This window comes from Schistocerca gregaria, chromosome 6 (assembly GCF_023897955.1).
Source record: "Schistocerca gregaria isolate iqSchGreg1 chromosome 6, iqSchGreg1.2, whole genome shotgun sequence".
NCBI classification, from domain to species: domain Eukaryota; kingdom Metazoa; phylum Arthropoda; class Insecta; order Orthoptera; family Acrididae; genus Schistocerca; species Schistocerca gregaria.
Window position 1 is genome coordinate 337186780 of NC_064925.1, and position 23907 is coordinate 337210686.

Consider the following 23907-nt stretch of genomic DNA (forward strand, 5'->3'; position numbering starts at 1 on the left):
TGGTTATCTAAATGACAACAGTGATGGGGTGTAGGGCGACTGATTGCTGTGAGATAATGTGCCTTTCTGTCAACATTCACAAGAAAAGTGTATGCAGTTTGCCATCCCTCATGTCCTAAAGACAGTTGTCACCAAATTATCCAACAGATCTGCATTCACCAGCATTGACAGTGTAAACATTCATATAAACTGGAGCAACACAACTTTTGTAGCATTTTTTGTTGACCACACCATTTTTAAGTCACAGACATTTATGTTTTGCATACATACTTCATCGACTCAGTATCAGATGTCAGTCTACTGTCAGTGAATCACCACAAAGTAGCTAGCTGACCCATGACTTACAACTGCTAATAACTCCAAAATTGCTACATTTGGTAAATGAACTGTGCTTATGAATATAGGTTTTAAGAAATCATTATACTGTACTTTCCTACTAGCTGATGTCACAGAGCCTCTTCTAAGTTCCAATTTCCTGCAGCACTGTAACACTGAAATTTACTTGGACAGGCACATACCAATGTGTAATGTCAAACTATTTGCAGATGCCTCTCAAGCCATACATTACACCTCACCATGTGGTGTGCCACAACACAGTGATGTCCACAGTGTTTCAGCACTAGGTGCCATGACAGCTGATTTAGATTCCAGCAACTCAGGTCCTCACACCGACAACTACATGCCTGAGAATTCTTAAGTTTTAGAGTGTGCTTGTTGTTGTTGTCCTCAGTCCTGAGACTGGTTTGATGCAGCTCTCCATGCTACTCTATCCTGTGCAAGCTTCTTCATCTCCCAGTACCTACTGCAACCTACATCCTTCTGAATCTGCTTAGTGTACTCATCTCTCGGTCTCCCTCTACGATTTTTACCCTCCACGCTGCCCTCCAATGCTAAATTTGTGATCACTTGATGCCTCAAAACATGTCCTACCAACCAATCCCTTCTTCTAGTCAAGTTGTGCCACAAACTTCTCTTCTCCCCAATCCTATTCAATACCTCCTCATTAGTTACGTGATCTATCCACCTTATCTTCAGTATTCTTCTGTAGCACCACATTTCGAAAGCTTCTATTCTCTTCTTGTCCAAACTAGTTATTGTCCATGTTTCACTTCCATACATGGCTACACTCCAAACAAATACTTTCAGAAACGGCTTCCTGATACATAAATCTATATTCGATGTTAACAACAGTTAAAAAGTCGAGGTATCATCCCAAAGGGAAGAAAACCAAACATTTCTACTGAGAGTAAAGTATTACTTTCCAAATTTGTATGAAATCCATTAAATTGGAGGCTTTCCAAGCCAAACATTTTCCTGTTTACCAGCTTGCATCTACATCTCGAGTGTCTCAGGTAGCACCTGTTAAGGAACAACCTATGCCCAGTTCTGCTATTGTACACAGTGAAAGACATTCAGACTACTCCCAGACCTCCTGTTACTTTCAGGGCTTGCAGACTACCACAATTACAATCTGCATCCACAGATGATATTGCTTCTCAAATGTTACTGCAACAGCTGTCTCTGGCCACTCTAGCCAGAGCAGCTGGAGATACCAGTCATGAGGGCATGAGATGAGCTTTCTGTCTTTCTTTCTTTTCTTAATGAGGCTCTCGCAAAAAGCTAAATGTGTACCATACTTTTCATTGTGCCTCTCTCCAATTCAACATGTCATACTTATGGTGAGTAGCAGTCTACCCTTTCCATAATATTATTGATATTACCATCTGGACTTTCGGTTGTTAGACTGTTTAGCTAAATATCTAAGGATTATAGTTATGAGCAACTTGAATTGGAGCCACACACATAAAATTGTTTTGCATTATCACAAAATAGGGGAGAGAGTGTCACAGATATGATGAGGAAGTTGGCATGACAGTAATTAAAACAAATGAATTTTTTGTTGTGGCAAAATCTTTTCATTAAATCTCAATCACCAGCTTCCTCCCCCAAATGCATCTTATCTTGTTGACTCCCATCTGAATAATGAGAAATAGTTTGAAAGCAGTTCTTTCCACTCTCTGTCAGAAACCACACAAGTGTGAATTCCAGAGTAACCATGGAGGTGTATATGCAGATTGCCTAACTGTACTGTTTTCTGTTGATGGTATAATTGTGTTACCAAAAGTTAAAGAGAACTATTCATTTCTGAGTGCCATCATGACATCATAGACCTTGGAGGGAAAAGGTGACATTAGTCCATGAAATGATCATGTCTAGATTGAAAAGTTTATCTATTTCACTGGATCACAGAAAAGTGTCCTTGATTATAAAAGCTTCATGCAGATCCGAGCAGACTTTCACTGTCCTCTCTCTTAAATGAGATATCAGTTCCCAAGGTACCCTCTCCACACACTTTCTGATATTCCAAGGTTTCCACCATCTCCATCCTTTGTTGTCATTGTTCATTTGTGTGCTAATTCTTGGGTTGTGCGAACAACATTATATTTGAATCAACTCTGCCACTCCCTGGTTATTTATGTCAGTGGTGAAATTCTGTAGTCTCTTAAGTACTGGTTTCTGATTCCTTGATTTATTTTTCCTTATTCGCTTGTAAGGAAACAGATGATTCTGCACACCTGTATACTGGAAGAAGCGTTCAAACTACTTGTGTAGTACAGTAGACCAGATGACAAAGAATTCATTAGCATTTTTGCATCACTTGCCATATACACACACTGAAAAAAGTTTTACATCACCCTGGTTCCCAGAACTCCTGAAGACAGACGTTGACTGTGGATATTGTATCACAGACACAGTCTCTTTGACTGTTCAGAGATGTCACTAAACCCACCCAAAGATGTAAATAACCATTCATGAGCAGTACCTATTAGACAGAGGGGGTTCGACGGCTGAACAGTTCCAGTCATCCCACCAGGAAGAAGGTACACAGCTCATGTTGTCTGTAGTAGTTCAACCATGCCTAGATGGTCAGTACTGCAGTTTGAACGTGTCCACGTCGTTACTTTGTGCCATGAAGGGCGCTCAACAAGGGAAGTGTCCAGGTGCCTCAGAGTGAACCACAGCGATGTTGTATGGACATGGAGGAGATTCAGAGAGACAAGAACTGTCGATAACATGCCTCACTCAGGCCTCCTAAGGGTTCTGCTGCAGTGAATGACTGCTACCTATGGATTATGGCTTGGAGGAACCCTGATGTCAGTGCCACAATGTTGAATAATGCTTTTTGTGCAACCACAGGACATCGTGTTATGAATCAAACTGTGTGCAATAGGCTGCATGATGCGCAATTTCACTCCTGACATTCATGGCGAGGTCCATCTTTGCAACCATGGCACCATGCAGTGTGCTACAGATGGGCCCAACAACATGCCGAATGGACCGCTAAGGATTGGCATCATGTTTTCTTCACCGATGAGTGTTACATATGCCTCCAACCAGGCAATTGTCGGAGATGTGTTTGGAGCCAACCCAGTCAGGTTGAATGCCAGTCAGGTTGAATGCCTTAGACACACTGTCCAGTGAGTGCAGCAAGGTGGAGGTTCCCTGCTGTTTTGGGATGGCATTATGTGGGGCCGACGTACACCACTGGTTGTCATGGAAGGTGCCGTAATGGCTGTACAATACTTGAATCCCATCCTCTGACCGATAGTGCAACCATATCAGCAGCATATTGGCACAGCTTTTGTCTTCATTGATACAATTCGTGCCTCCATTGTGCACATCTTGTGAATGGCTTCCTTCGGATAACAACATCGCTCGACTAGAGCGGCCAGCATGTTCTCCAGATATGAATCCTATCAAACATGCCTGGGATAGATTGAAAAGGCTGTTTATGGATGACATGACCCACCAACCACTCTGAGGGATCTACACCGAATCGCCATTGGGGAGTGGGACAGTCTGGACCAACAATGCCTTGATGAACTTGTGGATAGTATGCCACTATGAATACAGGCATACATCAATGCAAGAGGATGTGCCACTGGCTATCTGCCTTACATCATCATGTAGCAACAACAATACTTGTGTCACAATTAATTCAAAAGTAACCTTGAATGGTAATCAAATTGAAGTAGTGAACTGTGCATTTTTGCAATATTGAAACAGTGAACTGAAGTGGAGTGATTTCTTCTGTCAGTGGAAGACTGGTGCATGTATAACCTGTAGTAAAAACCTATGAAAATAGTTACTTAATGTGTCAGCAATAATATAACCCCATGAAAAAATATCTATTTAAGATTTTGTATTGTCTTGATGAAATTAAACATCTTGTAAAGATCGTATGTACCCAAACTGATGATTTTTTTTTTTTTTTAAATTATGTTCCTGAAATAGAAAAAATATCCAGCTGTATGTGGTGAACAGAATACATTTATATTCCTGATAGGTTCTTGTATCCCTAATGGACTCCTTTATAGTATATTTAACTGAAACTGCTTAGTTTCATAAAATCAATATTCCAGGGATATCGTCCATGCGCAAGAAGAGCTTCTATTCTTTTCTTTGTGTTGAATGACATGAGCCAAATTGATCCAATGTATCAGTTCTCTTTGGATGCGTACACTTCTTTATTTACAATGTCCATAGAAAAAAGCAAAAAAAGTGAAGATTTGGAGCAGAGAATATCTTTCCTCAATGATTACCACACCTATGCTGTCTACAGGTAAGTATGTTTGATGACTTACACCAGATGATTTGAAATGTGAATAATTTAGGCCATTGTATAATTTGTAAATTCATTCATTTCTGAATGATATTAACAGCAACATTTCTGTGTCACAAAATACATTGAAAAGTGATTGCTATATACAGTTCTAGATACATTGTAATATTATCTTCCCCTAATTATTTAATTGACTAAATAACTATAGCAGTAAGTGAGAGAATCACCTTTACATGCACTTATCATTTTATTTTATTGTCTGTTTTAGGAACACATGTCGAGGTCTGTTTGAACGACACAAATTACTTTTCTCGTTTCATATGTGTATGAAGATACTTGAAGCAATGGGGAAAGTTAATTCATCAGAATACAATTTTCTTCTTAGAGGGGGTGTTGTTTTGGATAGGGATGAACAACTGGATAACCCCTGCCCTGGTACGTATTCTCAAATCTTTCTGCCTCCATTTACCTCTATCTTTCCTATAATCTCACCTTCTACATTGGATTTTTAATAACATGTAAGATAACAAATATGTGGATTGCCTGAAACAGTTAAAGACAATGTCTGTTTTGATATATTATTGTTTTTATGCTATATTAGCCAATTACAGACCAGGATATCGGGATTATTATGATACGCATATGCAAAAGACAGTATGAATACACTATATTGTATTTAAGATAATGTTTAATACATCATAGAAATTACTGACAATATTATGGAAAGGATAGATTGCTATTTATCATACAGTGGAGATGTTGAGTTGCAGACAGGCACAAAAAAAGCTTACTAAACACCTAAGCTTTCGGTCAAGAGGACTTCTTCAAATAGACAATATACACACACATTCATGCACAAGCAGCTCACACACATGTGACCACACTCTCCAGCTGCTGAGGCCAGAATGTGAGCAACTGCACGTAACGGGAGAAGCAGTCTGGAGTGGGAGAAAGAGGGAGAGCAGGGTACGGGTGGACGATGGTAAAGTGCTCTTTGTGGAAGTGTACGTGGATGAGGTGGAGTGAAGCAGGGCAGCTAAGTACAGTCAGGAGGTTAGACAAAGGATGGGGTGGGAGTAGGCAAGGAGAAAAGTAAGAAGCCGGTGTGTGCGCTTGTGGCTGTGAAGCGGCAACAGTGAAGGGATGGGTGGGTGAAGGACAATGAGCAACAAAGTTTGAAGCTAGAGGGTTACGAAAATGTAGGATAAATTGCAGGAAGCATTCCCACCCATGGAGTTTAGAAAAGCCAGTGTTGTTAGGAAGGGTCCAGATTGCACAGGCTGTGAAGCAGTCATTAGAATGAAGAACATTGTGAAGGACAGCGTTCTCTGCATATGAGTGGTCCAGCTGTTTCTTGGCTACAGTTTGTTGGTGGACATTCATGGAGACAGCCAACTCGTTGTTTGTCATGCCCACATAAAATTTAAGCACAGTGGTTGCAGCTTAGCTTATAGATCACATGACTGGTTTTACAGGTAGCCCTGCATTTGATGGGATAGGTGATGCTTGTGACTGGACTGCAGTGGGTGATGGTGGGAGGATGTATCGGACAGTCTTGCATCTAGGATCTAGGTCTGTTACGGCGATATGAGCCATGTGGCAAGGGGTTCGAAGCAGGGGTTGTCTAGGGATGGACGAGGATATTGTGAGATTTGGTGGGCAGTGAAATATCACTGCGGGAGGGGACCCCGTAACCAGCAACTGACACCAATGATGCCAGCTGCTGCTCATCGGTGCCAACTACAAATCCGTTCACCGACACTGATGCTGAAACCAACCTTTGACATTGCTGGTGCTTGTGCTGTTCACTGCCACTGGTTCCATACCTGCTCACAGATGCAGCTTAAAACTCTACGCCGGGTGAGCGAAAGACAATTAATTAAGTGTGAAGTTAGGCACACTGTTCAATAATAGACTGTTAGTATAGTTATTATATTCGGGGAGGGAGGAGTGATTTTTTTTTTTAATGATAACACAATCTAAAAGTAAGAAAAATGTGGATAATACCCAAAAAACTGGGGAAACATCAGAACCAGCCATGGCCATGACAGTTACAAAAGAAATGCCAGACTGGACTGAGGTAGCAAATTTAATTAAAGCACTAAGTCTTAAATTAGATAACCAAAGAACGGAGTCAAATGCTCAACTTCAAGTGAAAAATTAGATGCCCAAAGCAAAGTATTCACTGCTCAAAATACTTCTTTAAGAAAGGAATTAAATACATTTCTAAATGATTCAGCAACACTCAATTAAATAATAAATTGGACGTTCAGAATGAGGATTGTCAAGTGCTAGAGTAGATGGACAGAGTAAAGAAGACATGGGAAATTTGAAGACTGAATTTGACGCTTTAACTACTAAAGTAGAGACTTTTAAAATAGATTTAAGAGAGGAGTTATCTGGTTCATTAAGTAGTCAAGTAAACCAACTGTTCACTGCCTTGAGTCAGACACAGAGTTACCAATTTCAGGATTTACCTAAAAAGTTAGAATATGATATTGAAAATAAGTATAATAATGTAGAAGCTGAACTTAGTGAAAAATTAGGATCATTTCAGTGTGTCTGTAATGTTATGTTTGATACTGTAAAACATAGATTACACACCTTAAAGGAGAGTGTTGAAAAACAGGACAAATTGTTACCAATAGTCCAATCACAAATTGCAGGCATTAACACTCGAGTTGATAACGTAGAAAGAAATTTTAAAGAGAAACTAGCCACTTCAGACATAATAAATATCAACAGTCTGGAGGAACAACTTAAAGAGATGATAGAAAAGTTGCCGCAAGAGTGACCTCCGACAATAGTCTCCAATTTTATCTTCAAAAAATAAACTTAGTAATACCGAGAGAAATGAAGATGAAATGTGGAAAGAATAGATGAACTGTGGAAAGAATTCAATCTTTTGCTGGACAAAGTAGATAATAGAGTGACTTCTCCCAACGTGGTATTAACAAGTGAAGTAATGACACATTTACAATGGGGAGCAAATTCAGGGTTATCTAGACAGCTCTCTAAATTTAAGCTGGATGGGGAAGTACATCCTACTCATTTTTTGATAAGGTTCAATCAAGCCTTGCCCAAGACTTGGGAAGATTCAATGAACATCGAATTTGTGGTAGAATACCTTTTAGGAGAAGCTTCAGAATGTGGCACAGTGAACATAGAGAATTTTTCGTCTTGGACAGACTTCCAGAAAAGGTTTAAGGAGAAATATTTATCAACAAGCACCCAGGAAAAACTAATATCTGATTTATGGGACCTGAAGTATTACAACAGTAAGTGGGGTACGATGAGAAAGTTTTTTGAGTGGCATTTAACATGTGCAAAGTACTTAGATAGGTCCATGTAGGAAGAAGGGTTAGTTCAAATTTAATAAGACATTTACCCATTTACGCCAGGAAAGATATATTGTGTAGTGGGTGAAAAACCGTAGAAGAACTATTGGCTTTTGTGGACACACCCGATGCCTTGAACAAGGACCGTAATGAGAGCATACACCAAAATTAAAATCAGACTTACAAAAGGAATAGTAATAATAATTTTAGAAAACACAAGGCTAATTTTGCTAGAGTACACCAATGTAGTAAGAGTAATAGTAACGATAATTACCAAAAGAAGCATCCAGCTTCTAATACAGGCCCAGTGACATCGCAAGAATTTGTACCAAGCAGTAACCGAGTATGAAGTGGTAATGTAATACCCCAATTTGGTAACCAAACAGTGATTACCAATAATCAGGAAAACCAAATGCGAACCAGATCCAGTGCTGGGGCCCAGGTCATAGAAATACATTAGGAGGCATAGTCCATAAAAAGTATATTAATTTCATGCATAAAATACCAACCATAGAATGGTTGCTACTGGAAGAACCAAGCTTAACTGCCATTAATCCACGAGCAATGATAACAGGAAAAGTAGAGGATTTTGAAGTTAACATATTTATAGTTTCCAGGGCTCTTGGATGTCCAGCCGGATGTGATTGTTGAAGTCCCACGATGTTTTGGCAAATAACCTGCCTGCCATCATCAGCTGGTTCTGATGGAATGGTCTGTCTGCTCATTGTCAGTATTATTTATGTCTGTCAGTCGGGCTTCGATTCCCTGCACTGTCAGTCCAGTTGCAGCTGCCGACATTCTGATTGTGAGTGCCAACGCTCCAATTGCAGCCACCGACAATCTGTTTGCGGATGCCAACCCAGGTCCGCGCTGTCCCTGGCATCGCACCATGTGATGGAAAATGCAAAATTCTGTGGAGTGTCCTCCACGGCCGTCGTGGAAAGATCTTGTGTTCACTTGAGACGTGACTCCTTGATGGAGCTAAGTAAGGGTTTCCAGGCCTAGCTCAACTGAAAACCTGTGTCTCAGTTTACGAGATTGTCTGTTACATGAATTTCAATGGCCTCCTAGAAGATGCTGGCAGGGACCAGAATCTTGGTCTCTTCATATTTCACATTGTGCCCAGTTTCCGAGCAGTGTTCTGCCAGTGCCGATTTGTTGTGCTGGCCTCGGTGCATGTGGCATTGGTGTTCTTTGCAGCGGTCTTTGACTGTTTGGATCGTTTGACCAATGTAGGATATTCTGCAAGCACATGGAATATTATATACACTCTTTTTCTTGAGGCCAAATCCATGTTTCACCATCCCCAGTAAGGCGCGTATCTTGGACAGTGGTTGGTAGACTGTCAATTTTGTGTTGTTTCAGCAGTCTCCCAATGTTTGATGTCATGTTTCCTGCATACAGTAGAAAGGCAAGGCCTGGTTCATAATCTTTATACGGTTATTCATCTGGGTTTCTGCAGCATTTCCGTCCTCTGAAGGCTATCTGGATCTGTTGGTTGCTGTACCCATTCTTGAGGAACACATTTTCAAGATGTTTGAGTTCTTTGTGTAGATTTTGTTCATCCAATATTGAGTATGCCCTGTGAACCAGTGTGTTGAGCATCCTGTTGAGTTGTGCAGGATGGTGGCAGCTCGAGGCATGTAAATATAAGTCCTTATGTGTGCCATTAGATCTTTGCTCTACAATTACATCAAGAAAGGGTAATTTCCCTTCCTTCTTGATTTCCATGGTGAACCATATGTTCTCATGGACTGAATTTAGATGTTCTAAAAGGTTCTGTAGCTGATCAGACCCATGGGACCAGATGACAAACGTGTCATTCATGTATCAGAAAAAACACCCAGGTTTCCATTCAGCCACTTGTAGTGCCTCTCCATAAATAAGTTGGCTACCACTGGTGAGTGATGGATCCACATAGCCACACCACTGGTTTGTTCGTAGTATTGGCCATTGAAGACGACGCAGGTGGATGTAAGTGCTTGCAGGAAAAGTTGTGTCAACTCGGGACCAAATTGCTTGCTTATAAGATGGATCGAATCTTCTAGTGGGACCCGTGTGAAGAGTGACACAACATCAATGCTGACCACAATGTCTGTTTCTCATAGGGTCAGCTCCTTAAGATGGAATGAAGTCCATTGAGTTCGGAATATGGTGCTTGTGCTTTCCAACATACGGTCTGAGCAGGCCTGCCAGGTGTTGTGCGAGGGGGTACTGAGGGTTCCTATGTTGCTGACAATCAGACGCGTCCCTTTCTTATGTGCCTTAGGGAGGCCGTATATTCTCGGAGCTACTGTGGAGCACTGTCGAAGTCTCTTGATATCCTTCTCTTCAACTGCATCATTTTCCAGTAGGGTGGCAGTGCTTATTTGTATCCTATTGGTCAGGTCCGACTTCATCGTACTGTGTGCCGGGTCATCAAGTAGTTGGAACATCTTCTGTTCATAGTCCTGTCTGTTTAGAACGACTGTGGTGTTTCCTTTGTTGGCAGGCAGGCCGACGGTCTGCTTGTCTTCTCTGAGGGCTCGAAGTGCCGCTCTTTCTTCCCGTGAGGTGTTGCTGGTGGGCGGTTTCACCTTGGAGAGAATCTGACATGTTTCTCTCCTGACTTCTTCTGCCTTGTCCTTGGTTAAGTCCCAGACCGCTTGTTCCACTATGGAGATGATCTCAGTGGAGTGGAGGTAAGCTGGCGTTGGTGCAAAGTTGAGTCCCTTTTTTAGTATGGAAGTGGTTCTGTTGTCCAATAGCTTCCCCATGAGGTTAATCGCAGTTCATTTCATTGGCTCTGTCTCTTCTTGTTCTTTGCCTAGTAGCCTTGCAAACTTGTCAATCTGTTTTTCAGTGCATTTCAAGTGTATCTAGTCAGCCTGGGTCCATGTGATGCCATCCACCCATTCCCAGGAATGGTCTTGAAATGTGGAAGCTAATTGTAGGTGAAGGTGCAGCAGTTCTTTGCCATTCTTGTTGACTTGTTTTGGAGTGTAGCGAATCCTCTCCCTGACCAAGGCCAGGGGGGCTCGTTTCTTGATACGGTTTGCCACAGGGTTGCATATATGGTGCACCATTTTTGCAAATGTAGGAATCGTGGTCTTGTCCCTACACCTTAGTAAAAAGGCGAGGGAACTAAGCATACCTCCTTTCTGGTTCCAAAGCTTATCTAGTTTCTTCACCAGGTGGTACATATCCTACCCGTAGAGGTTATTGATATGTTTATTGGAGGCTTTCCCAGCATATGTGTTGTTTCCAGGGCTCTCGGGTGTGCAGCCGGATGTGATCATTGAAGTCCCACTATATTTCGGCAAATAACCTTTCCACCATCATCAGGTGGTTCTGATGGAATGGTCTGTCTGCTCATTGTCAGTGTTATTTATGTCCATCAGTCAGCCATCGATTCCCCGAAGGTCCGATTGCAGCTGCCGACATTCTGATTGCGAGTGCCGACAATCCATTTGTGCGCACTGACCCAGGTCTTCACATGTGTTCCACAAAAATATTCGAACCATCTTATCAGCAAGAAATTTGGTCCCAAATTGAAAAACCTTTTCCTGCATGTACTTACATCTACCTACTTCATCTTCAATGGCCAATACTACGAACAGACTGACTGTGTGGCTGTGGGGAGCCCTCTCTCACTAGTCTTAGCCAACTTATTTATGGTGAGTTTCGAAGAGGAAGCAGTACAATTGGCTGAATGGAAACCTGGGTGTTTTTTCAGATACATGGACAATATGTTTGTCATCTGGCCCCATGGGCCTGATCAGCTGCAGACAATTTTAGAACACCTAAATTCAGTCCATGAGAACATATGATTCACCATGGAAATTGAGAAGTAAGGGAAATTACCCTTTCTTGATGTAATTGTAGTGCGGAAATCTCATGGCACATTAGGTCATAGTGTGTACTGCAAGCTTACACATACGGACTTATATTTACATGCCTTGAGCTGCCACCATCCTGTAAAACTCAACGGAATGCTCAATACACTGGTTCATAGGGCATACTCAATATAGGATGAACAAACTCTACACAAAGAACTTAAACATCTAGAAAATGTGTTCCGCAAGAATGGGTACAGCAACCGACAGATCCAGATGGGAGAACGGTCAAGCATTGTAGGGGGAAAGGAATGTGTACATCGGGAAAGGATGCACACATTGTCATAGTGCAGTGGGACTCTTATAAGTAAACACATTTTGTATGAATAGTGTATAGAGGTAGAGTATATACCAAGAGTATAAAAGTTGAAAAGTAGAGGAGGACTCTAGGGCACTAAATGAAATATTAAGAAGCAAGTGTAAAGTGTGAAGCAGATTTTTAATTTTACCAGAGAATATTTAATTATAGTGTACATAAAGATGTATACTAAGCCAAGGAACCATGAGGCCTACTCGTAAACGATAAGGAGGTTGCACCCAGCATTTATTGAGTATGAAGGGCAGATAGGCTGACCTAAGAAAGGCCCCAAGAAGAGGAGTGATCTGTACCATAGGAGATCAGGAATTTAAAAAGGTGTACCTACCAAAACGGAAGGAGGAAGGGCACTCATAGGGTCAACCCACATGTAAGGTATAGATGCTGATCCAAGGGGAAAAGGACAGTATCATGACAGAAGTCACACATTTTGTAGGAATTATTCTGGTAAGTTTGAATTTTATATTTCACTAGCATTATTATATTATCTGAGTGTCAATAGGAACACTTTTTTTGCCCAAAGTTCCTCCAGACTACTAGAAGTAAAGAGCCAATTACGTACTAAAGAGGTAGTACAGAGAATTAGAATAAAGGATGAAATATTCAAGAGTCCATGACACCTGGAATTTTTGATTGGAAAAAGAGCAGAAAACAAAAATTTTGGTCCTCTGGATTTTTAGATATTGAAAGAGCTAACTCCAACATGTATTGTAAGGTTCACGTTTTATAATTGTAGTAGAATGGAAGAAAGGAATGACCAAGCAATAATAACAAGAGTATTTATGATTATTAACAGAAAAACATGTATTGTGAAAAATGAATTTTTATCCTATGTGATATTAATGTATATGGTAATAATGTGTAAAATATTGCATGTTTGATCTAAGGAGAGGGATATGTAGTGATTCAAGAATTTCCACATAATAATTGTAATTGTTACAGACAATTGAAACATGATGTGTCTAGAGACTCTTACTTAATCGTGGTGTTAGACTTGCTAGAAGCAAGACCTGTTTTTAAATTTCTGGTGGTTATTAAACCAATCACAATGTAATTTTATTTAATTGTATCTATTGGGTATCAGTGTAGTTGATTTGGAAGAGTTTGTATGCTTATATGTGAGATTTGTGGAGATGAAAATTTACCTGAACGGAACTGAAAGTATGTGGGTACCGAGTTATTTCTATTGAGAGACAGAGCATTTTTATTTCCCCTAACCAGCATTAATTCTTCAGAGAAGAAGTTGTAGAGATTGATGCAGCTGCATATCCAGAGGATCTGCTAAACATTTCCAGGAAGTGAACTGTAGTAAGAGAAGCGTGAAGTTCCCAATCAAGTTTTGCACCGATTCTCTTGTCGTCAAAACCATTAGAATTGCTTGTCCCATCAAGCACACCTGCTCACAGTGCAGCCTTGGCAACCAGAAAGAGTGGTCATGAGTATGTGAGCTGTGTTTGTTTTAAATGTTGGTGTGAATGTTATCTATTTCAGATGAAGGCCTTCTGTCCAAAAGCTTACATGTTTAGTAGTCTTCTGTTGTGCCTGTCTGTGATTCAACATCTCTGCTATATTGTGAGAAGCAATCTATCCTTTTCATAATATTATTTTAGAGATTACTGTATGATTACCATGTGTATTTGTGCACACTCCATACAATAAAAAAAGGAGAAGAATCTGTAGCAATATGAAGCTCATGAAATTGACTTATTGAAAGCTAAGAGACCAAGGGCTTGAAGAAGATTATGAAAAAGGAAAGGACATTAAATTGAACACATAATTTACATAAAAAACTTCAAGAGAATTAAAATATAATAATTTAAGTAAGTGACAAGTGATAACATAAATGAATACAATGTTATATCTAAAAACAAAGATGATGTAACTTACCAAATGAAAGCGTTGGTATGTTGATAGAGACACTAACAAACACAAACACAAACACACACACAAAATTCAAGCTTTCGCAACCCACGGTTGCTTCATCAGGATAGAGGGAAGGAGAGGGAAAGACGAAAGGATGCGGCTTTTAAGGGAGAGGGTAAGGAGTCATTCCAATCCCGGGAGCGGAAAGACTTACCTTAGGGGGAAAAAGGAAAAGGTATACACTCACACACACACACACACACACACACACACACACACACACACACACACATATCCATCTGCACATATACAGACACAAGCAGACACATGTAAAGGCAAAGAGTTTGGGCAGAGATGTCAGTCGAGGCGGAAGTACAGAGGCAAAGATGTTGTTGAATGACAGGTGAGGTATGAGTGGCAGCAACTTAAAATTAGCGGAGGTTGAGACCTGGTGGGTAATGGGAAGAGAGGATATATTGAAGGGCATCCTCTCTTCGCGGCATAGTACACTAAAAAAAAAGTACACAGTTATAGAGTTATAAGAAAAAGTAAAATGTGTTATCTTCTTAACAGTATTGTTTTATCTAAAGATTTTATTTATCTACAGAATTATTGCTGTTAATTTTTTTTTATAAATGTAAACAAAATGGGATCCAGAAAAAGTATGTGCTATGTGACTGAATTATACTGTATATATAAAATGATGGACCCATAGCATAGAATTCTCTTCTTCTTCTTCTTTATTGGCTCTACAGCTCATGATGAGCCTTGGCCTCTTCTACAATTTCCTTCCATTTCTCTCGGTCTTTTGCCATAGAATTATTTCAATTAAATGTTCTGTAATTTAGGTACATAAATTACGTATGCCTCATAAAATCTGTTCAGTTTACATTATCTAAAATTTTGTAACTATGATTGATTTTCAGAAATGTTGAGGCTAAAATTTATTAGTTATCTTAGCAAAACTATAATTATATTAAAAACAAAGATTCCAAGACTTACCAAGCGGGAAAGTGCCGGCAGACAGGCACATGAACAAAACACACAAACACACACAGAATTACTAGCTTTCGCAACCGATGGTTGCTTCTTCAGGAAGGAGAGGGAAAGACGAAAGGATGTGGGTTTTAAGGGAGAGGGTAAGGAGTCATTCCAACCCCGGGAGCGGAAAGACTTCCCTTAGGGGAAAAAAAGGACAGGTGTACACTCGCGCACACACACACACACATACACACACACATATATCCATCCGCACATACACAGACACAAGCAGACATATTTAAAGGCAAAGAGTAAGGGCAGAGATGTCAGTCGAGGCGGAAGTACAGAGGCAAAGAAGTTGTTGAAAGACAGGTGAGGTATGAGCGGCGGCAACTTGAAATTAGCGGAGGTTGAGGCCTGGCGGATATCGAGAAGAGAGGATATACTGAAGGGCGAGTTCCCATCTCCGGAGTTCGGATAGTTTGGTGTTGGTGGGAAGTATCCAGATAACTTGGACGGTGTAACACTGTGCCAAGATGTGCTGGCCGTGCATCAAGGCATGTTTAGCCACAGGGTGATCCTCATTACCAACAAACACTGTCTGCCTGTGTCCATTCATGCGAATGGACAGTTTGTTGCTGGTCATTCCCACATAGAAAGCGTCACAGTGCAGGCAGGTCAGTTGGTAAATCACGTGGGTGCTTTCACACGTGGCTCTCCCTTTGATCGTGTACACCTTCCGGGTTACAGGACTGGAGTAGGTGGTGGTGGGAGGGTTCATAGGACAGGTTTTACACTGGGGGCGGTTGCAAGGGTAGGAGCCAGAGGCTCATACCTCACCTGTCTTTCAACAACTTCTTTGCCTCTGTACTTCCGCCTCGACTGACATCTCTGCCCTTACTCTTTGCCTTTAAATATGTCTGCTTGTGTCTGTGTATGTGCGGATGGATATGTGTGTGTGTGTGTGTGTGTGTGTGTGTGTATGTGTGCGAGTGTACACCTGTCCATTTTTTCCCCTAAGGGAAGTCTTTCCGCTCCCGGGATTGGAATGACTCCTTACCCTCTCCCTTAAAACCCACATCCTTTCGTCTTTCCCTCTCCTTCCTGAAGAAGCAACCATCGGTTGCGAAAGCTAGTAATTCTGTGTGTGTGTTTGTGTGTTTTGTTCATGTGCCTGTCTGCCGGCGCTTTCCCGCTTGGTAAGTCTTGGAATCTTTGTTTTTAATATATTTTTCCCATGTGGAAGTTTCTTTCTATTTTATTTACAAAACTATAATTAGAGTCAGTAAAAGTAATACGGAAAACAGACAAAGCAAATATGTATTTGGACTTACTCCATACATGTACATCATAAGCTGCTAAATAAATAAACTAATTAAAAGCCTCAGTGTTCAATAATACATTCAGAGGACTGTTCTGCTGGTGCTGGCTCATAGCCTCTCTGCAGAATATTTTGTTTTCCTTTAGTTGTACTTGTGGGAGTGGGCCCACTTTTCATGCCAATGGTGGCCAGTGTACGTGGCCCCACACTGAGCTGCTGCTGCCTGCAGTGCTGTTCGCATTACTAAGTTCCTGAATACATTGAAATAGGTATTCAAGGTTCTCGTACACTCTCTGTTCATCAAGCAATAACTCTGATTGCCATTTTTTGTGTATGTAGATATTCATTTCCTCCAACAGGTTCAATAATTGTCCTTTCAGTTCCTTATGCAATACTTCCAAATTATCATGTGTATTTCCTGCCTGAAATTTTTCCTTATTCAAATGTCACCCTAAAAAATTAGTAGGCTTATTTTACAGCCATGAATAACAGCACATTAAAACTGCCATTCAGCTGTAACAGTGAAAGGGAAGGACTGAATATCATTTAACAATTAGCCAGGGCAAACGTATGTACGGACTGTCTTGTAACAAACTTATATAACAAACTACAGTCAAAAACACATGACAAGAAGGGAAGACAGTAGGTCAGATGGTCAAGAGGTTTGTTACCATGTTATACAATGGTGCATTTTCCAATAGAGTTGCACAAACTTTTAGAAAAAACTAAAGTTAAAAGTTGATTTCAGGCAAATGTGCAATTGGCTTTAGGCTATGCTACATAGCTGATAACACAACAATAAACTTTTCGAAACAGGGGTACAAGATCATTCGCCAGAATTGTAAATTGTTTTATTTTGGTCAGACAGGAAGTAATTTGAAGACTCACTTGAGGTAGCACACATACAAGAGCTATTCAAAAAGTAAGATGACTTTTCAAATTGTCCTGGCAATGTTCATTCAGTTATTAATCTATTTCTTTCTTTTTTTGTTATGTTGGTACATATGTGCTGAACATATGCTTATAGTTTAGTTGACAAATAGAAAGTCGATTTTCCATTATTATAAAAATTGTAGCATAGACCTTGTGTCAAAATTTGTGTGAAAAATGTTGTCAAATGCTCTAAAACATGTCAAATGTTGACAGTAGCATACGGCGCAAAAAAAAAAAGAAAAGAAAAGGAGAGAGAGAGAGAGAGAGAGAGAGAGAGAGAAGAAGAAGAAGAAGAAGAAGAAGCCCTGGATGCCCCAGCACATCAACCACAGAAAATAACATTGAAGCTGTGAAGAAAATTGTTTTGGAAAATCATCGAATCAATAAGAGAAATTGATCTGGGTGTTGGCGTATCGGTCACCTTGTGTATGCAATTGTTTTGGATGTTTTGGGCATAAGACGTGATTGCAAAGTTTGTTCCGAAACTTGTAAATTTTGACCAGAAAAACTGTCGCATGAGCATTGCTCAGGAACTCTTGAATGATGTTAGTGATGGTACTGATTTGTTGAAAAGGGTCATAACTGGTGATGAAACATGGGTTTATGGTTATGATGTCAAAACCAAAGCCCAATCATCCCAATGGATGCATCCGGGAAAGCAAGACCGAAAAAAGCATTCCAGGTCCGAACAAAAGTCAAAGTTTTTCTCACTGTTTTTTTAATTACTGTGGCATAGTGCATCATGAATTTTCACCTCAAGGTCCTACGGTCAATAAAGAGTGTTACCTTGACGTTATGTACCATTTGCAAGAAGCAATACGCAAAAAACGTCCAGAATTGCGGAAAAACAATGCATGGCTTTTTCATCACAACAGTGGACCTGCTCATTCATCATTGCTTGTGAGAGATTTTTTGGTGAAAAATAACATGACATTCATGCCTCAGCCACCATATTCACCAGATTGGGCCCCTGTGCCTTTTTCCTGTTCACAAAACTGGAGAGACCTATGAAAGGACGAAGATTTTCAATGATTGAGGAAATAAAAAAATCCATCACTGGAAGTAATTACAATTATTATTATCATCATCATCTATGTACATTGTAAAGTGTATTATTTTATTATACAACATTTGTTTCTTCATAAACGCATCCATGTCTGAAATAATAACCACTGCTGATGAACCACAGTTGCTCTTTAAACATTATGAAATTTTACTCAAAAATAATAAGTATCACATGCACCTACAGATTAAAATCATGACCACAGCAATTGTCACTCCCTATTGTGGGTATTGCAGAATGGGTGTGTGAGAATTAGGAAATGCGGACACATGTTACCGTGCGGGTTTGGGTCAACCCAGGAGGTGTACATAGATAGCTGAGTGGTCAAGATGACCACTTGTGATAAGCAGGAAATCCGGGTATGATTTCCAGTCCAGCACAAATTTTCATTTGTCATTAACAAACAGTACAGCTGAAGTCAACTTAGATTCACTGTTTGTGAGTAAAATTTCATAATTAAGTTTGTATGGATTCCTCAGAACATAAATCCTACTCGCCCATGTCCAATATTTGTTCAATATTTTTTAAATAAGTATTTCTACATGAACTCTTAACAATACCATAACACCAGTGGTGGCCATTATGTATATTCCTTCCACCTTTCAGCCTTTTTTAGTTAGTACTGGTTTCCCATTTGACCTTGTGATGTTTATGCAAGTGCTTTTTTATTCTCAAAAACTTGCGTTATTTTTTCCTCATGCAGCATCTATCTTCTGTCTGTCTTCTAGTCATTCCTGCTTCACCACTTGCACCTTCTGTCAGTCTAATTATTTAGACATCTGTATTCGTTTCAGAACTACCCAGTCATCTTCTAATATATTCCATTTGCCTTTTTCTATCAGTAGTTGCCTAATACTCAATTTGAAATTCTCAGCAACTTCTGATTGTTTCTGTTAATTCAGGTTCCACACTATTACTTCACGTTGTTGTTGTGATCTGCAGATCAGAGACTGGTTTGATGCAGCTCACCTTGCTGCTCTGTCCTCTGCAAGCTTTTTTATTTCTGAATAACTACCGCATCGTCTCCCTCTATAATTCTTAATCATCACCCCCCCCCCCCTCCCCCTCCCTCCTGCACCCACACTTCCTGCCAATTCCAAATTGGTAATTCCTTGATGTCTCAGAATGTGTCCTATCAACTGATCCCTCTTTTCTTTGAGCTGCTCCACAAATTTCTGTCCCTCCCAATTTCACTGAGGATAGGCTACAACCATTTCTCATCCCTCACTCAACCACTGCTTCCCTTTCATGCCCATCAAAGCTTACAAATCCCATTTGGATTCTGTACAAGTTGTAAATAGCCTTTTACTCCTTGTGTTTTACCCCTGCTACCTTCAGAATTTCAAAGAGTGTTTTCCAGTCAACATTGTTAAAATATTTCTCTAAGTCTACAGATCGTATAAACATAGGTTACCTTTCCTTTAAGGGAAGTGGTACAGTCAGTATTGCCTTGCATGTTCCTACATTTGCTCACGACTGTTACAGCATCTGTTTAAAGCAAACTTGACTTCCATCCTCATGATCATGCTACTAGTGCCAGTCTTATGTGACTGGCATAAAATGTGAATTGAAACAATCTTTCAGATTTTAAAGACCTCCTTTGTTATGCACAATTGGATCATGGTTAATTGTAATAAATTTTCATGGAGTAAAAATATTGGCCAAGTCTAGTAGTAGTTTTAAAGAATAAATACCTTGTTTTTTAAGGATCTCCTTCAATCTGTTGCCTAAATTTCTTCTGTCTAGTACCCAGATTCTCTTATAGATCTGGAAACCCTGTAGGTTGACGTGTCTCTTGATATAACCTAGACAACAAACTGATTTGTATGTAATTTTCATTTTTAATAGTCCTAGATGCCTTGCTGCAATCAATTACGATGTTCACGCAGTGAAATACATTCCATTTGTACACAACTCCAGAAAAATTTTACATCTCCCCTTTTCTTCTTGCCAGACAACATGCAACCAACTTGCACCCAGTTAATATCTTTCCAAAGTATATCAGTAAAGATACAGTCATACTAAGATCAAAACATAGAACATTAAGTAGAAAATAATTTACAGAAAATGGAATTCACTCAACAGCATAATAGAACAATTATGATAGTATATACATCCACATAAACAAAAATTTATCTTTTTGTAGTACAGTAATTTTATGAAATTTGTTTTTTATTCACAGGGTTTAATTGTGTTAGCATGGCATGTACTACTATACAGTCAGAGTTTAAAACATTTCAAATAAGATAAAAAAAAAAGGATAAGATTGTAATTTTGAGAATGTACATGGTTGAGATGGCTTATTGCACGTTACAACTCGCTGCCCCCTCCCCTGTCTCAAGAGTTTTGCTCACATTCCACTGCGAGAGAAAGTTTTCAGGCGTGCATGATGTTTACAGATTTGAAAAGTAGAACATGCACTGAAACAAGTGTTTTCGAAATATCATTGCTGGTAAAAGGAGGTCTCTGGTGTGTGCTGAATTGGAGGGTGGTGTCTGATGGTTCTTCATACTGCTGATGGTCTTGATGACTTTTTAGGAGTGGACACAGCTCCCAGGGTATCCCCTACAACATTTCACAGTGAATCAGCTTGAGAAACCAAATTCCCTAAACACATATATGAAATATTTCATGAGAAAATTGCAAGATAAACAAAGCTCTCAGAATCTGAATTTTAAAAAAATGATAATAAAATTAAATAAAAACAGAGAAATGTCAAAATAGCTTCTTAACTGATTTGAAGATAAATGAAAAGAATAATTGGCAAACCTTTAGACAAAAGCAAATACTAACTCATTTCAAAAAAAAAAAAAAATTGTAAAAGGTTACTTCTTGTGGGAAAAAAAAGGATTTTAGATTTTCTCACATGTAATAATGCAGTTGAATTTTCTTCAAATAATAATTAGCAATATTTAAAAAATACTTATACTAAGACAAAAACTGTAAAGCACATACTAATGCATTAGGGGAAACAAGACTAAAGCTAACACTCAGCAGTCAGTAAATTTTAACTTGGATGTGGAAAAAATAAGATAAATGATTTGTTCTCTTATACACTTGACTTCCTAAATGTACACAATTTTTTAAAAGCTGATATTATTTTGAAAACAGTCTTTTTTGTTACTTTCATCGTTGTTGTTGCTGTTGTGGTCTTCAGTACTCAGACTGGTTTGATGCAGCTCTCCATGCTACTCTATCCTGTGAAAGATTCTTCATCTCCCAGAACCCACTACAACCCACATCCTTCTGGATCTGCTTAGTGTAGTCATCTCTTGGTCTCCCTCTACGATTTTTACCCTCTACGCTGCCCTCCAATACTAAATTGGTGATCCCTTGATGCCTCAGAACATGTCCTACCAACCGATCCCTTCTTCTGGTCAAGTTGTGCCACAAACTTCTCTTTTCCCCAATCCTATTCAATACTTCCTCATTAGTTATGTGATCTACCCATCTAATCTTCAGCATTCTTCTGTAGCACCACATTTCGAAAGCTTCTATTCTCTTCTTGTCTAAACTATTTATCGTCCATGTTTCACTTCCATACATGGCTACACTCCATACAAATACTTTCAGAAATGACTTCCTGACACTTAAATCTATACTCTATATGTTAACAAATTTCTCTTCTTCAGAAACGCTTTCCTTGCCATTGCCAGTCTACATTTTATATCCTCTCTACTTTGACCATCATCAGTTATTTTGCTTCCCAAACAGCAAAACTCCTTTACTACTATAAGTGTCTCATTTCCTAATCTAACTCCCTCAGCATCACCTGACGTAATTTGACTACATTCCATTATCCTCGTTTTGCTTTTGTTGATGTTCATCTTATATCCTCCTTTCAAGACACTATCCATTCCGTTCAACTGCTCTTCCAAGTCCTTTGCTGTCTCTGACAGAATTACGATGTCATCGGCGAACCTCAAAGTTTTTATTTCTTCTCCATGGATTTTAATACCTTCTCCAAATTTTTCTTTTGTTTCCTTTACTGTTTGTTCAACATACAGATTGAATAATATCGGGGAGAGGCTACAACCCTGTCTCACTCCCTTCCCAACCACTGCTTCCCTTTCATGCCCCTCGACTCTTATAACTGCCATCTGGTTTCTGTACAAATTGTAAATAGCCTTTAGCTCCCAATATTTTACCCCTGCCATCTTCAGAATTTGAAAGAGAGTATTCCAGTCAACATTGTCAAAAGCTTTCTCTAAGTCTACAAATGCTAGAAACGTAGGTTTGCCCTTCCTTAATCTAGCTTCTAAGATAAGTCGTAGGGTCAATATTGCCTCACGTGTTCCAACATTTCTACGGAATCCAAACTGATCATCCCCGAGGTCAGCTTCTACTAGTTTTTCCATTCGTCTGTAAAGAATTCTTGTTAGTATTTTGCACCTGTGACTTATTAAACTGATAGTTCGGTAATTTTCACATCTGTCAACACCTGATTTCTTTGGGATTGGAATTATTATATTCTTCTTGAAGTCTGAGGGTATTTCGCCTGTCTCATACATCTTGCTCACCAGATGGTAGAGTTTTGTCATGACTGGCTCTCCCAAGGCCGTCAGTAGTTCCAATGGAATGTCGTCTACTCCGGGTGCCTTGTTTCGACTCATGTCTTTCAGTGCTCTGTCAAACTCTACACGCAGCATCGTATCTCCCATTTCATCTTCATCTACATGCTCTTCCATTTCCATAATATTGTCCTCAAGTACATCACCCTTGTATAGACTCTCTATATACTCCTTCCACCTTTCTGCTTTCCCTTCTTTGCTTAGAACTGGGTTTCCATCTTAGCTATTGATGTTCATACAAGTGGTTCTCTTATCTCCAAAGGTCTCTTTAATTTTCCTGTAGGCAGTATCTATCTTACCCCTAGTGAGATAAGCCTCTACATCCTTACATTTGTCTTCTAGCCATCCCTGCTTAGCCATTTTGCATTTCCTGTCGATCTCATTTTTGAGACATCTGTATTCCTTTTTGCCTGCTTCATTTACTGCGTTTTATATTTTCTCCTTTCATCAATTAAATTCAATATTTCTTCTGTTACCCAAGGATTTCTACTAGACCTCGTCTTTTTACCTACTTGATCCTCTGCTGACTTCACTACTTCATCCCTCAAAGCTACCCATTATTCTTCTACTGTATTTCTTTCCCCCATTTCTGTCAATTGCTCCTTTGTGCTCTCCCTGAAACTCTGTATGACTTCTGGTTCTTTTAGTTTATCCGTGTCCCATCTCCTTAAATTCCCACCTTTTTCAGTTTCTTCAGTTTTAATCTACAGGTCATAACCAATAGATTGTGGTCAGAGTCCACATCTGCCCCTGGAAATGTCTTAACAATTTAAAACCTGGTTCCTAAATCTCTGTCTTACCATTATATAATCTATCTGATTCCTTTTAGTATCTCCAGGCTTCTTTCATGTATACAGCCTTCTTTTATGATTCTTGAACAAAGTGTTACCTATGATTAAGTTGTGCTCTGTGCAAAATTCTACCAGATGGCTTCCTCTTTCATTTCTTTGCCCCAGTCCATATTCACCTACTACGTTTCCTTCTCTCCCTTTTCCTACTACCGAATTCCAGTCACCCATGAC

The 23907-nt window shown here is 39.6% G+C and overlaps 1 protein-coding gene across 1 annotated transcript in view; it reads left to right on the top strand.

Moving 5' to 3' along the window:
- Positions 1–23907, top strand: part of LOC126278873 (dynein axonemal heavy chain 2) — a 914655-nt gene that overhangs the window by 805934 nt on the left and 84814 nt on the right. Inside the window, 2 exon segments of the mRNA XM_049979148.1 lie at positions 4425–4624; positions 4893–5059. Coding sequence (XP_049835105.1) covers positions 4425–4624; positions 4893–5059 — 367 coding nt within the window.